We start from the raw sequence: 13,770 nt of genomic DNA on the forward strand, positions 1-13,770 counted from the left end.
AGGCTGATGTAGGAGGATTGCGAGTTCAAAGCCAGCCTCAGCAAAAATGAGATGCTAAGCAACTCACTGAGACCCTGTCTCTAAATAAAATACAAAATAGGGCTGGGGATGTGGCTCAGTGGTCAAGTGTCCCTGAGTTCAATCCCCTGTACCAAAGAAAAAAAAGTAGAAAAAAAGATGCATCTGAGAGAAGATTCAGCAACAAATATCTAACATAAAAATAGCAACAAGGATATTCAAAAATTCATACAAATCAGTAAGAACACAAGGACCAACAGAACAAATAGGGATAAGACACTATTAAACACTTCACAGAAGAGTGAACATATATGGTCAATGTACACATGAAGGGTCAGACCAAGTTCCTGAAATCTGGAAATGCAAACCAAGACCACAGACCACTTCATGACACTCAAATAGCAAAAATCTCAGTGTGAAAATCACTAAGAGAAGATGTCTTATAAATTGCTATTGGGAGTTCCTGACTGATACAACTACTTTGGAAAACAACTACCATTATCTGAATGTCTGGACTCAGATATGGTAAATGCATTCCTATGGAATATGCAAGAGAAACTCTCCTACTATCTATACTCCTGGAAAATTATCCAAAATGGTCACAACAACAGTATTTATAATGGCAAAACAAGAACCCACTGTCCACTGACAAGTAAGCAAATCACAGCTGGTCCTTAGTACCTTCAGACTCAACCAACCATGGACTGAAAATATTTGCGGGGGGGGGGGGGGGGGGGAGATTGCATCTGTACTGACTGTACATGTACAGCCTCTTGTTCCCTTGCCATTATTCCCTAAACAACATAGTACAGCCACTGTTTGCATCACATTTGTTATATTAAGCAATATTAAGTAATCTAAACATGATTTCAAGTATATGGGAAGATGTGCATGGGTTCTATGTAAAAATTAAACCATTTTAAATAAGGGAATTAGCATCCTTGGATTTTGTAATCTGTAGGAGGTCCTAGAATCGATTCTCCACAAATATTGAGGGAAGAGTACATTGATATATTTCCAAAATGAAAAATACCATACATCAATGAAAATCAACAAACTGCAAATCCAGGCAGCTTCTTAAACCCTTAAAAAAAGGTTCCAGAGGACACACCATATCTTTTTTAAAACATTCAAAATAAACTAAATTTGGCAATTTTAAGAAAAATTATTAAGTAGTAGTGACAAAACACAATTCAGGATAATGATTACCTTTGGGGGAAATGAAGGGCAGGATGGGAGGAACACATAGGTAGATTGAGTATAAAACAATGTTTTAATTCTTCTTGGGTTGAAAAGTAGGTTTCTGAGTATCCTATCAACTTGTAGAAAATTAAAAAAATATATATATCCCTCCCTGTAAAGATTTTGGAGGGCTGTAGGATTACAGGTGATTTTTACTTGCTCCTTTATTCTATCTTTCAGTAGTTTAAAAACTTAAAAGTTATTTTACTTTGATGGACTATGATGACGACTACTACCCTGACAACCACTGCTTCTTTCCCCCTCATAATTAGTTTTTGAAAGATGACCTTTGTGGCACTCATGATGCTGTAGCCGGTGTTATCTCATCTTCATGACACTATCTTTGAGTTTCCTGCTCTCCTAGGTCTTTATACAGTACAAAACCCTACTGATGGCATCTTTTCCACATGCTTTGAGACAACACTCAATAACATCTTTAAAAATCAAGGAGAAATAATGTATTACTACCAACCTTTAACTCCATCCAAATGATTGTTATACAGAAGCTTACTTGCTTGATCATATTTTTCAAACAACCTCCAAAACACAGATTCTTCCTTAGAACACAATTTAGTCACAGTGTTCTTTAACTCTTCCAAGTGTACCAAAGCTGACAAGAGACAGTCTAACCAACAGAGAGCATTAGTATTTTTCCACTGGACACAGAGAGTCTGGAGAAATGACGAACATTTGATCTCCAATGGCATTTCCAGTTCAGATGTATATCCTTCATTCTGAGGGGAAATTTCCCCAGTTTCAGAGACATCAACAGTAATAGGATCTTCTTCAGCCATATCAACATTATCAGCGTCCAAGGTCTCATTATGATCCAAGGAATGAGCAGTTCTAACTGAATTCTGTTGACTGCTACTATTGGGTAAGTTTGACAAGATTTCATCATATTTGCGGTTCAAAACTTGTTCTCCATCAGTAACAAGATGATTTCTAGTCTTTTTGGAATTTGCTAAAAAAGGTGAATCATTACAGCTGGTTTCTAAGATCTTTCTTTTTTGAGGCTTATTTGGAATGTGACAATCTTCCAAATCAGGAGAAATTAAATTATTAAGTGATTTAGAGCCCAAAGGATAGATGCACTAGAAAAGAAAAATAAAATCATACAATTTCAAAAATTCAAATAAGTAAAAGTTTTACTTTACAGTTTCTAGTTTCTACACTATGAAAAACATATTTAATCAAAATGTGGACCCCCCCCAAAGAAAAAATTTTCCTAATGAATTAAATCTAAGGTTTAATCTGAGTTATAACTAGGGTAAGATAACAAAGAAAACATATTTTTATGTTAATAAAAAAATCTAATTTCAAGAATATTAAAAAATTTCAACATTGTAAAGAAGACTGAGGACCACTACTCTTTTGGAACAAACAGTGTAACATTTTAAAAATTGGAAAAATATGTTTCTTTTTTTTTTTTTGGTGGTGGTGGGACTGGGACTGAACCACCACCCATTAGTACTCTACCACTGAATCATATCTCCAGCCCTTTTTGAGACAGGGTCTTGCAGACATGTACCACCACACCTAACTTGGAAAAGTATTTTCAAAGTTAAAAAACTGCATGGATTAATTTCTGTGTTTCCTATATTTTAACACTGAGTATAAATCTAAAAACATGCTATTTTAGTTCATATCTAATGGGTTGAGAGAAAAATTGCTCAATTTTAACGACTCATCAAATCTAACTGGGCATTAACACAATTTCAACCAAATTCCAAAATGTAAATACATCATTAATCAGTGAATTTTTCTTAATTTTCAAGACCACCAAAACATTCTATAAGATAAATTCAAGAACCTATACACTAAATGCCCTCATTTAAAATATATCTTTTGGAAAGAGATACTGTAGTTCAGTGATAAAGCACTTGCCTAGTATAGTATGCAAAAGGCTAATTCAATCCCTAGCACTGAGAAAAAGTAATTTAAAAAATTAAATGAATAAATAGCATACTACAGGGATACAGCCACATCAATGTTTACAGCAGCACAATTCACAATATCTAAATTGTGGAATCAACCTAATGCCGTTTTGTAAATGAATGGATAAAGAAAATGTGGTATACACAACGGAATATTATTCAGCATTAAGAGAGTACAAATCAAGGCATTTGCAGGTAAATGGATGAAGCTGGAGAATATAATGCTAAGTGAAATTAGCCAATCCCAAAAAACCAAATGCCAAATGATTTCTGATTTAAGGATGCTGATTCATCATATGCTGTGGGGCAGGTATAGGGAGGATTAAATGAACTCTAGATAGGGCAAAGGGGAAAAGGGGAGGGAGTAGAAGGGAAGGGGTATAGGGGTAGGAAAGATGGTGGAATTTGATGGTCATTATTACCCTATGTAAGAAAACATGAAAGATGTGAATCTACTTTACTTTGTGTACAACCAGATATAAAAAATTGTGCTCTATATTTGTAATATGAATTATAATGCATTGTTGTCATATACAACAAATCAAAATTAAAAATAAATATATATTTTGGATGGATGTTATTTAATGATGTTCAATCTGTCACAACTCTGACATAATAAAATTATTTCTATGATAAAAAAATTGAATGAATAAATAAACAAAACATGCCTTTTTCTATACAAGTTTGGTAGACCGCTACACTTCGGTGGCCTTCAGTGAACTGAAGAACCATACCTTCTGGTAACTGATGTCCTCATATTGTCAAGTCCTCTACACAGACTGGGCTTAGGCATTTACTACCTTTGATGGGACATTTGGACACAAGATTCACATGAAGGTCTGATAAGCACTGGCCCATTCTTGTATTCTTGGAGGCCCTTCTTTAGTCCCAGCTATCATGCAGTAAGAAGCCCAATTAGTCTCAAGAAAAAGAACTGAGATTCCCAGCTGGCTCCCTAAGCTGAGCTCCCAAACAACACTTACAGTCAGACATGCAAGCATTTTCACTCATCACAGCAGATATTGTACATACAAGGATAAGAACTGCCTAGAGAACCCACAGAATCATGAAAATAAAGCCATGCAATTATTTAATTTTGAGGTAATTCACTTCATAGCAACAGATAAGTGAAATGCACTGAAATCCCTCATCCAGCTTCTTCTATACAGTGAATACTATATTTAAAATCCTACATTTGCATAGGCCTGCAACCCCAGCTAACTCTGGAGGCCAAGGTAGGAAGATCACAAGTTCAAAACCAACTGGGATGAATTAGCGACACAGTTTAATAAAAAAGGATGGGCTAGGGATATAGCTTAGTGGGGAAGCACTTGCCTAGAAAGTGGATGCCCTGGATTCAATCCACAAAACTTGGGGATCAGGGTAGGGATGAAGGAATACTAACTTGACTAACAATTTTATATCTTGAGATTTCTCAAACCCTACCCTATGCCAGGAAACCAAAAACACTTTAAAATCAATAACAATGCCAGATGTGGTGGCATACATCTGTAATCCCAGCAACCTGGAACACTGTTGACAGGAGGATTACAAATTTGAGGACAGCCTGGGTAACTTAGACCCTCTCTCAAAATAAAAAATAAAAAGGGCAGGGATGTAGTTCAGTGGGAGAGCACTTCTGGGTGCGATCCCCAGTATCACACACAAACTAAAACAAAAATCAATAGCAATAATTGCATTTTCAGAGTCATAAAAGATTACATTAAAAAATATTGAAAGCAGGATCTCAAAGAGATGTTTGCACACCCATGTTCACTGTAGCACTTATTCACAATATCCAAAGGTAGGAAAACAACCCAAATGTGTGATGACATATATGAACTGATAAAGAAAATGGGGTATTATCCATTCAATAGAATACTATTCAGCCTTAAAAAAAAAAAAAGGAAACCACATGTCACATGCTACAACACAGATGAACTTTAATGACATCATATTAAGTGAAATTAATCAGCCACAAAAAACCCATATACTGTAATGATTCTATTTATATGAAGTACTTAAGAGTAATAAGATGTATGAAATATGATATGTCAAGAACTATGTAATGTTTTGAACAACCAATAATAAAAATTTAAAAAAAAAAGAGTAATAAGATTTATTGAAATAGATCAGTGGCTGCCAAGAGCTAGAGTGAAGGGTAACTAGGGTATCTGTGTACAATTCAGTTGTGCAAGCTAAAGAAAGTTCTAGAGATATACTGCATGACCATGTGAGTACACATAGTACTCCTGAACTATACACTTAAAAATGGCTAAGATGTTAGATTCTATAATTTTCTGTCACAATTTTAAAAAACAGAAACAAAATAATTTTTTTAAAAAACTACCCAAATACCAAAACAAAAGTCCTTCACCAATCTCAAGCAGTCAAGATCTTGGTGTATATACATACTGCTTGTATCCCTATTTTTAATGAAAAATAATAAACTATGAGGGTCTTGGGCTACAAAACTTAGTGGCCTGGATGGTTTCCACACTTGCTTTACAAATGTTTTCACAGACTTTTTTTCCTATAATCTCTACTCCCATCACTAGGGCAACCAAAATTATAATTTGTTTTTACCATAAGTTTTCCCTTTTATAAATTAATACTTTTATATTATCTCTTTGCATCTGACATTAGTTAGCATTTTATTTAAAATGTAAATGTAACAACTAGAATAAAGCTTTTTAACTTAAACCTAATGCTGTTTCTCAATGATTTTTTTTTTTTTTGGAGCAGCTTAAGTAATTTCCTATTTTTATTCCTGAAAGACAGTAATAAGAAAAAACATGTTTTGTTTTGTTGTTGTTGGTTTTGTTGTTGTTGTCGCTTTTTTTTTTTTTTAGTTGTAGTTGGACACAATACCTTTATTTATTTATTTTTATATGATGATGAGGATCAAACCCAGGGCCTCCCATGTGCTAGGCGAGTGCTCTACCTCTGAGCCACAACCCCAGCCCCTATTGTTGCTGTCTTTATGTGCAGTGCAAGGGATCAATCCTAGAGCTTTTCACATGCTAGACAAGTGCTTTATCCTGAGCTACATCACCAGCTACCATTTTATTTGGAAATTAATTAAGCTGCAGCCAAAGAAATTATAAAAATAATTTATAAATATTTCATGCCCTTTCCTTCTTTTTTCTTTCTTTCTTTTCTTTTTTTTTTTTTTTTTGGTGTCACTGGGACTATTTTCTATTTTTTAGGTACTGGGAACTGAACCCAGGGGCACTTAATCACTGAGCTACATCCCAGTCCTTTTTATTTTTTATTTTGAGACAGAACAGGGTCTCCCTAAGTTGCTTAGGTCCTCACTTACTTGCTGAGACTGGCTGGCCTCCAACTTGTAATCCTCCTGCCTTAGCCTCCCTAATTGCTGAGATTAAACATGTGTACCACTGTGCCTGCCCTTTTTGTTTTGAGACAGGGTCTACATTGCTTAAGGGCTTGATAAATTGCTCAAGTGGTCTCAAACTTATTATCCTCCTGTCTGGGTCTCCCAAGTGGACAGGATTACAGGTGTCTGCAACCATTCCCAGCTACTTATGCCCATTTCACATATGAACAAGTATTTTCTTTGATGATTTAACACTATTTAAAAATCTCTTTATAGCTGAACAAAGTGGCACACATCTGTAATCTCAGCTACTTAGGAGGCTGAAGCAGGAAAATCACAAATTCAAGGCTTGCCTAAAAGCAAGATCTCAAAAAAAAAAAAAAAAAGAAAGAAAGAAAGAAAGAAAGAAAGAAAGAAAGAAAAACAAAGTATGCAAAATCCTTTTCATTATAAATCTTTTTCTTTTGGAAAAAAAAAAAAAGGACTGAATAATAAAATCCTCCAAAATAATGAACTACTCAAAAAAAAAAGAAAGAAAAGTTAAAACATTTTAAAAATACTTGAAAAGTTCCAATTTGGTATTAATTCTAAATTAGTTTAGAATATTAATATTTTTTCAAATTAAGAAACATTTTAACATAAATAAGCAACTGGGCTGGCGTTGTGGTTCAGAGGTAGAGCACTTGCCTAGCATGCGTGAGGCATTGGGTTCAAACCTCAGCACCACATAAAAATAAAACAAAGGTATTGTGTCCACTCACAACTAAAAAATAAATACATAAATAAGCAATTAAAAGGGGTTCCCACATGCTTCTTCCAATTTAGAGCAAATATTGCACCATGCAATACATGCAAAATGCTCGGCGGGCTCCAAGTTTTGTAGAACTCTACATATTGTTAATGCAATTCAGGGGTCTTATGGACTATGGACCAGCAAACTTTATCTATAAAAGACTAAAAAATAAACATTTTATGCTTTGTGAGCTACACAGTCTCTGTCAAAAATATTCAATTCTGCTATTATAGTGCAAAAGCAGCCACAGATGTTATAAAAATGACTGAGCATAGCTATATTCCAATAAAACTATTTATACACATGAAATTTGAATTTCATGATTTTCATGTGTTATCAAAGAGATTTCTTTTGATTTTGATTTTCCCCAACCATTTTAAAACAGGAAACTCACTCTAGCTTTCTATCATACAAAAAGAGTTTGCTGACCCCTGCTGTAAACCAATCTACTTCACAAAGTACACTAGGCTCATATTGTTGATTAGGTAAAAAACAAAAAAATTAAATTAGATCAATAAACTACTCCGGTTCTGTGTGAGAGAAAAAGAGTTACTAAAAGTTGTACCCAGGGGTGCTCAATCACTGAGCTACACCCCTAGATCTTTTTATTTTGAGACAGGTTCTTATTTAGTTGCTGAAGTTGGCCTTGAACCTATGATCCTCCTGCCTCACCTCCCAAGCTGCTAGGTTTATATAGGCATGCACCCACATGCCTGGCTCAACTCCAGTTTTTTTTTTTTTTTTTAAACATCTGCACTGTATATACTTAAAATTCTTGACCATATATTTTCTCCTTATCACCTAAAAAAGAATGCTTAAAATACTAAAAGTGCAAATAACATATCCAATCTTAATAGCTAAAACCTACTTCCTGAAGACAGGAACTGCTCTATTGTTATTCTCCTTGGTTAAAGAGCTCTACTGAATATCACTTATGTATTGTTCCAGGAGGGCAAAAGCACTTTCATCTAAAATCAATAAGATTTTCTCTTTCCAATGGTCACAATTCCACAACTTCAAGTTAACTAGCAAACACTCTGAATACAGCCTGTTATTAAGAATGAGCCCGTGAAAAGCTCCTACAATCATTACCTCTCACTGTGGGCAACAAAGTCTACCTCCTGCTCCAGGGATTTGCCTCTAGCTATTTTCCCAAACTGTCCCTCAATGAATACAACTAGTATGCTGGTCTTTTTCCCAGAATACTTAAAAACTTTTTCTACTTAAAATTTTAAAAAATTCTTTCACATCTATGCTTCTCCTTCTGTCCGCTCCACTCAGGCTTTTATCACCACTGCTTCACCCAATCTATTCTTCCTGAGGTGTCCAAGGACCTCCAGGTCACTCTAGTCAAAGATGAATTGGGTTGTCCTCTTCCCTAAGCTCTCAGCAACATCTGACAATAACACGTTCCCCCCTTCAATTTTTCACTGGACTTCCTGCACAATGCACTCTCTTACCTGGTTTTACTGCTACAAACTTCTCAGACTCTACTGTGGTCCATTTCATCTTCCCAACTTCTTAATGTTGGAGTGGTTCAGGGCTGTTATTTAGACCTCTTTTATCCACTCCTAGGGGAACTCTTCTAACTTTATGATTCAGTTAGCCACATGCTCAGGATTACCAAGTCTTCTTCTCTAATCCCAAACTCTCCACATACAGCTCCAATTACTTACACCACAGATGTTATAAGTCTCAACCTTGATTATTCTGATCTCTCAGGGGTTTAAGCTTTGTGTGAGAACTGGGAACAAAACTAACTAGTCTCCTGGATTCAGTTCTTGCCCATTACATTTATTTTTCAACCCAACAGTCACAGCGATCCTTTTAACACATAAATCAGAATATGTTACTCTTCTGCCAACATTCTTGCTACAGTTCCTCACTTCAACCAGAATAAAAGTCAAGAGCTTATCATGGATTATAAGACCCTACATGGTTCAATCCCCAATTATTTTTCTAACTCATCTTCTATCACTCTGCCTCTCACTCAAATGCATCTCAGCTGGTTTCAGTGCAATAGCATAAACCTCTCCTCTCTCATGGCCCTTCTAGTGCTTGCTTCTCCTAGTGCCTAGGATGGCTCAATACTCTCCACCCCACCCCCTCAGACCTTTGCTCAAATTCCACTTTTTCAATGAAGCATTCTCCCCACCACTCTTTAAAACTGTGAACAACTCCTCCCAACACTCCAGTTTTATGTTTCTTAGTAGCACTTTTCATCATCTGACATAAAAAAATCATACTTCACTTGTTATTGTCTTTCCAAATCTAGAACATAATCTCCTCAAGGGTAAAATTTTTGTTGTTGCTTTATTCATCCCTGTATCCTAGCATTGTATTGGAAAAAGTGCCAACTCAGTGACACTCATTTGCTAAATAAATGCATAAGGAAATTTGTTTCTATTTGTAAACACGCCTGGGATTGTTTTCCCTCAAATTACACCAAGCAAAATATCTACTGCCAACTGTGTGATGTTGCCTTGTATTCCCAAACTGGGCTGTTCATTAGATTCATTCTCAAAAATTATAAAACTATAGAAATATGGGCCAACTTTAATGAACAGTGTCTAGAGGTGAGAACCAGAAATATTTTAATAACATTCCAGATGATTCAGATGAACTGCTAGTTGAGCTGGAATAAACAGGTCTGAAATTAGCTCATTACATTTTCCTTTCTTTCTGTACTGTGGATTAAGCCCAGGGCCCTCACACATGTCAGGTGAGTGCTCTCCAGCTGAGCCACGTCACCTAGCCAACAGACCTGAAATTAAGAAAACCACAATCCAATCACAGCTCTGGCACTCTATAAAGATCTTCTATTCCCCAAACCCTCTGAATCTAGGGTGCTTGTTTTGTTTTGCACAGTGCTGGGAATGGAATCCAGAGACTGACTCATGCTAGACAGTGTGCTACCACTGAGGCACATTCCAACCCTGAATATCTTTTCTTAAAAAAATGGGAATACTTATCTTGCAAAGCTTTGAGAATTAAAACATGTACAAAAAAGTTACATAAAGTGTCAAGTACAGTAAAATGTAGAATATTACGGAATTAATAAGCTCCTATATAAATGTTGCACTGGTGGATACAATTACTATAATTAAAACATATTTAGAGCCTTTTAAAATTTTTAAGTACAAACTATTTAGCACATAGAATAATACTGTTTTGGGACTAATGATTTCCAAAATACTTTTCCAGGTAAATTAGAAGGTAATGACTTTTCCAGTCTAAAAGTTCATAAACCAAAGAGAATAACTACTACATGCTAATAACTAACAAGAACTCCCCCCACCAAAGTTAAAAAATAACGTATGCAACAACTAAGGAATCCAAATGGAAAAATGACATAAAGAACTAAACAGATTTAGAAACTCAGATTATCTATGTGTTAAAAAGCTACATTCTAGGGGCTGGGGTTATGGCTCAGTGGTAGAGCACTCGCCTCGAACATGCAAGGCCTAGGTTCGATCCTCAGCACCACATAAAAATAAACAATTAAAACCAAGTTATTATGTACAACTACAAAAAATAAATAAATTTTTTAAAAAAATCTACATTCTAAAAATACAAATCAAAACCGGGTATGATAGCGCATGCCTATGTCCCTATAACTTGGGAGGATAAGGCAAGAGGATCCAAGTTCAAAGCCAGTCTCTGCAACTTAGCAATACCCTATTATATCAAAATAAAAAATTTAAAAAGGGCCAGGAATGTGGCTCAGTACTTAAACACTCCTGAGTTCTATACCCAGTATCAAAAACAAATTGAGTAATAATATAAATAATGAAGGAAAAAAAAAATCAAAAGACTAAAACTTATGTGCTATATTAGATTAATACTTTACCTGCAGATCCTCACACAAAGAGATAGATTCTTGAAAACTAATTCGGTAAGTCTTTAAGGCTTTTACTTTTCCCTTCTCTCTACAAGCGGGGCAATACCCATCTGAGGTAGCTTTAGCTGAATTATAATTCTAAAAGAGAAATAAAGCAATTAAAATGAAAATATTTTTAAATCATATCAAATTACAGAAAGTTCAATTAGAAGTGTCCTGGCAAGATTAAACACGGCAAATAAAAGAAATGCATAAGGTCTTAAATTTAACTATTACTGAAAAAAGAATATCATAAGAATTAAACTTTAAGTGTTAAAAACAGCATCCATTTTATTTGCAGGAAGAAAAAAAGTAGCATCAACTGCCAGGGAAAAATGTATGTTCCATATTTTCAAAGAATAATAAACTATAAGGTCTGTTCATATATCAATAAACACAGAGAGGTAAACACATTAAAATAATCTTTCGCCATTGCTGTAAGATTTCCGTGGAAGATACACCATTTTAGAAGTTAATTGGTAAAATTAAAACTGAATTTAAGTGTCAAAAATAGAAGGGGGAAAAAAAAAAGAACAACTTTGTACTGAGCCAAAAAATAAGTTCACTAACTTTTCCCAAATACCCCACCATGGGGAGTGAAGATACCCCTATATCAGCCCCTGGTCCAATCACTGGCAAACCATTTCCAATCTTCGGAGAATCCATCATTCCGAGTCATTGGCTAATTTATGTCACTTGAAACATGTCAATATCACTAAGGATTTTTCAATGAACCCTGGAAAAAAAAAGTCAATAGACAATTAAATAAAAATTCTTATTCTAAAAAAGAGCTATGATATTTTACAAAAGATACATATTTTTAAGTATATGTTGAGAGATCTATATTCTAGGATAAACATATTCTAAAATTGTGATCATGAAGTTGAACATATATAAATTTATTTATATATTAAGCAAATGTGTGAGGAGAGGGCAGAGAACAGCAATAGGATTTATTTTCTTAGCAGACTCACTTGTAAGCAAATTAAACAAAATTTGTTGTAGACGTAGACACTATTTAAAGCACCCTATATTCACCAGAATTTGAAAATTTAAGTTTTTAAGAGCCTATGCACAAGTTAAAACAAATAAGCCAGCATTATAATGAGAAAGTCTCTAAAACCCCCCAGATTCACTGTGTTATTACTTGACAGGGAAAAAAGAACCAATGAACCACATACATTCCTACTGTTTTCAACCCCCAATACCTCACCAATTGAGAATGCTACCTTTTAAAAATTACCAACAAATACAAAATTCATGTTATTTGTAAACAATCTGTACCAGAACTAAAATATAAACATTGCCATAGTACAAATTACAACAAGCTTGTTGAATGTAGTCCCATGAAACAGAACTATATTCAGTAAAAAATTATGACACCCAGCTCAAAATAAGGCAAAGTTATTAAAAGCAGCTAAAAATATAGAGAAATCAGATATAAGAAACTTTTAAGTAAGGCAAATTACCACTTGGCTACAAAGTCTAAGAAACTACAATTCTACAACCACCATCTTCTGGGAATCAGTGGCTCACAGATTCACTTTGAAAACTGGTTATACTATTCTGTTCTAACTGTATAAATTTCACACACCTTCAAGCCAAGGAATAATTTCAAAGATTAAAAAAAAATTAAGTATCAGTGAATCTCAATTTCCTATTCCTAAACCACAGACAGGGTTTCTTTTAACTACAGCACCACACTTTTTGGACCAGATTAATTCTTTATTGTAGGTGCTATCCTGTATATTGTAGAATATTTAGCAGGATCACTGATCTCTACCCATGAGACAACCAAAAATGTCTCCAAATACTGCCAAAATGTACACAAAGAGATAAAAGTGTCCCATTGAGAAGTACTGCCATGAAAGTTACTATAAGGTGGATGCTTGTTATTTTCAGGCTCTTTATGGACAACACCAACTTATGGCCTCTGGCTAGCTATAATCTATTTACAAAAAAGAATTTCAGGGGGCTGGGGTTGTGGCTGAGTGGTAGAGTGCTCACCTAGCACATGCAAGGCCCTGGATTTGATCCTCAGCATCACATTAAAATACATAAATAAATAAATACAATAAAGGTATTGTGTCCAACTACATCTAAAAAATAAATATTTAAAAAAGAAAAAAGGAATTCAGGGGCTGGGGTTGTAGCTTAGTGGTAGAGTGCCTACCTATCATGTGCGAGGCACTGGGTTCAATCCTCAGCACTACATTAAAAATAAATAAACAGGGCTGTGGATGTGGCTCAAGCAGTAGCACGCTCGCCTGGCATGCATGCGGCCGGGGTTCAATCCTCAGCACCACATACAAAGATGTTGTGTCCGCTGAAAAACTAAAAAATAAATATTAAAATTCTCTCTCTCTCTCTTTTAAAAATAAATAAATAAATAGATAGATAAAGGTATTATGTCCACCAACAACTGGGGGAAAAAAAAAAAGAATTATAGGATACAGGAAAGAGTCAAACGTGTACGGTCCAGAGTGACTATCAGCACCAGTTTTGCACCTGCTGATCTGGGCTAGAAACTTGTTAAACTGTATCATTATAAGGATTAAAT

At 35.0% G+C, this 13,770-nt stretch overlaps 1 protein-coding gene across 3 annotated transcripts in view; it reads right to left on the minus strand.

Annotated features, from left to right (window-relative positions):
• Uspl1 (ubiquitin specific peptidase like 1) overlaps positions 1-13,770 on the minus strand; it is a 39,222-nt gene that overhangs the window by 23,327 nt on the left and 2,125 nt on the right. The window contains exons 2-4 of one of the 3 annotated variants that reach the window (XM_076872493.1): positions 11,817-11,946; positions 11,181-11,309; positions 1,733-2,354 (exon numbers count right to left, since the gene is read on the minus strand). In XM_076872493.1, coding sequence (XP_076728608.1) covers positions 1,733-2,354; positions 11,181-11,309; positions 11,817-11,879 — 814 coding nt within the window. In that variant the 5' untranslated portion in view covers positions 11,880-11,946. Of the gene's footprint in view, positions 1-1,732; positions 2,355-11,180; positions 11,310-11,780; positions 11,947-13,770 lie in introns of all 3 variants that reach the window. The other 2 variants (XM_076872492.1, XM_076872494.1) reach the window with 2 other exon arrangements.

The sequence above is a fragment of the Callospermophilus lateralis genome, chromosome 12 (genome assembly GCF_048772815.1).
Source record: "Callospermophilus lateralis isolate mCalLat2 chromosome 12, mCalLat2.hap1, whole genome shotgun sequence".
NCBI classification, from domain to species: Eukaryota; Metazoa; Chordata; class Mammalia; order Rodentia; family Sciuridae; genus Callospermophilus; species Callospermophilus lateralis.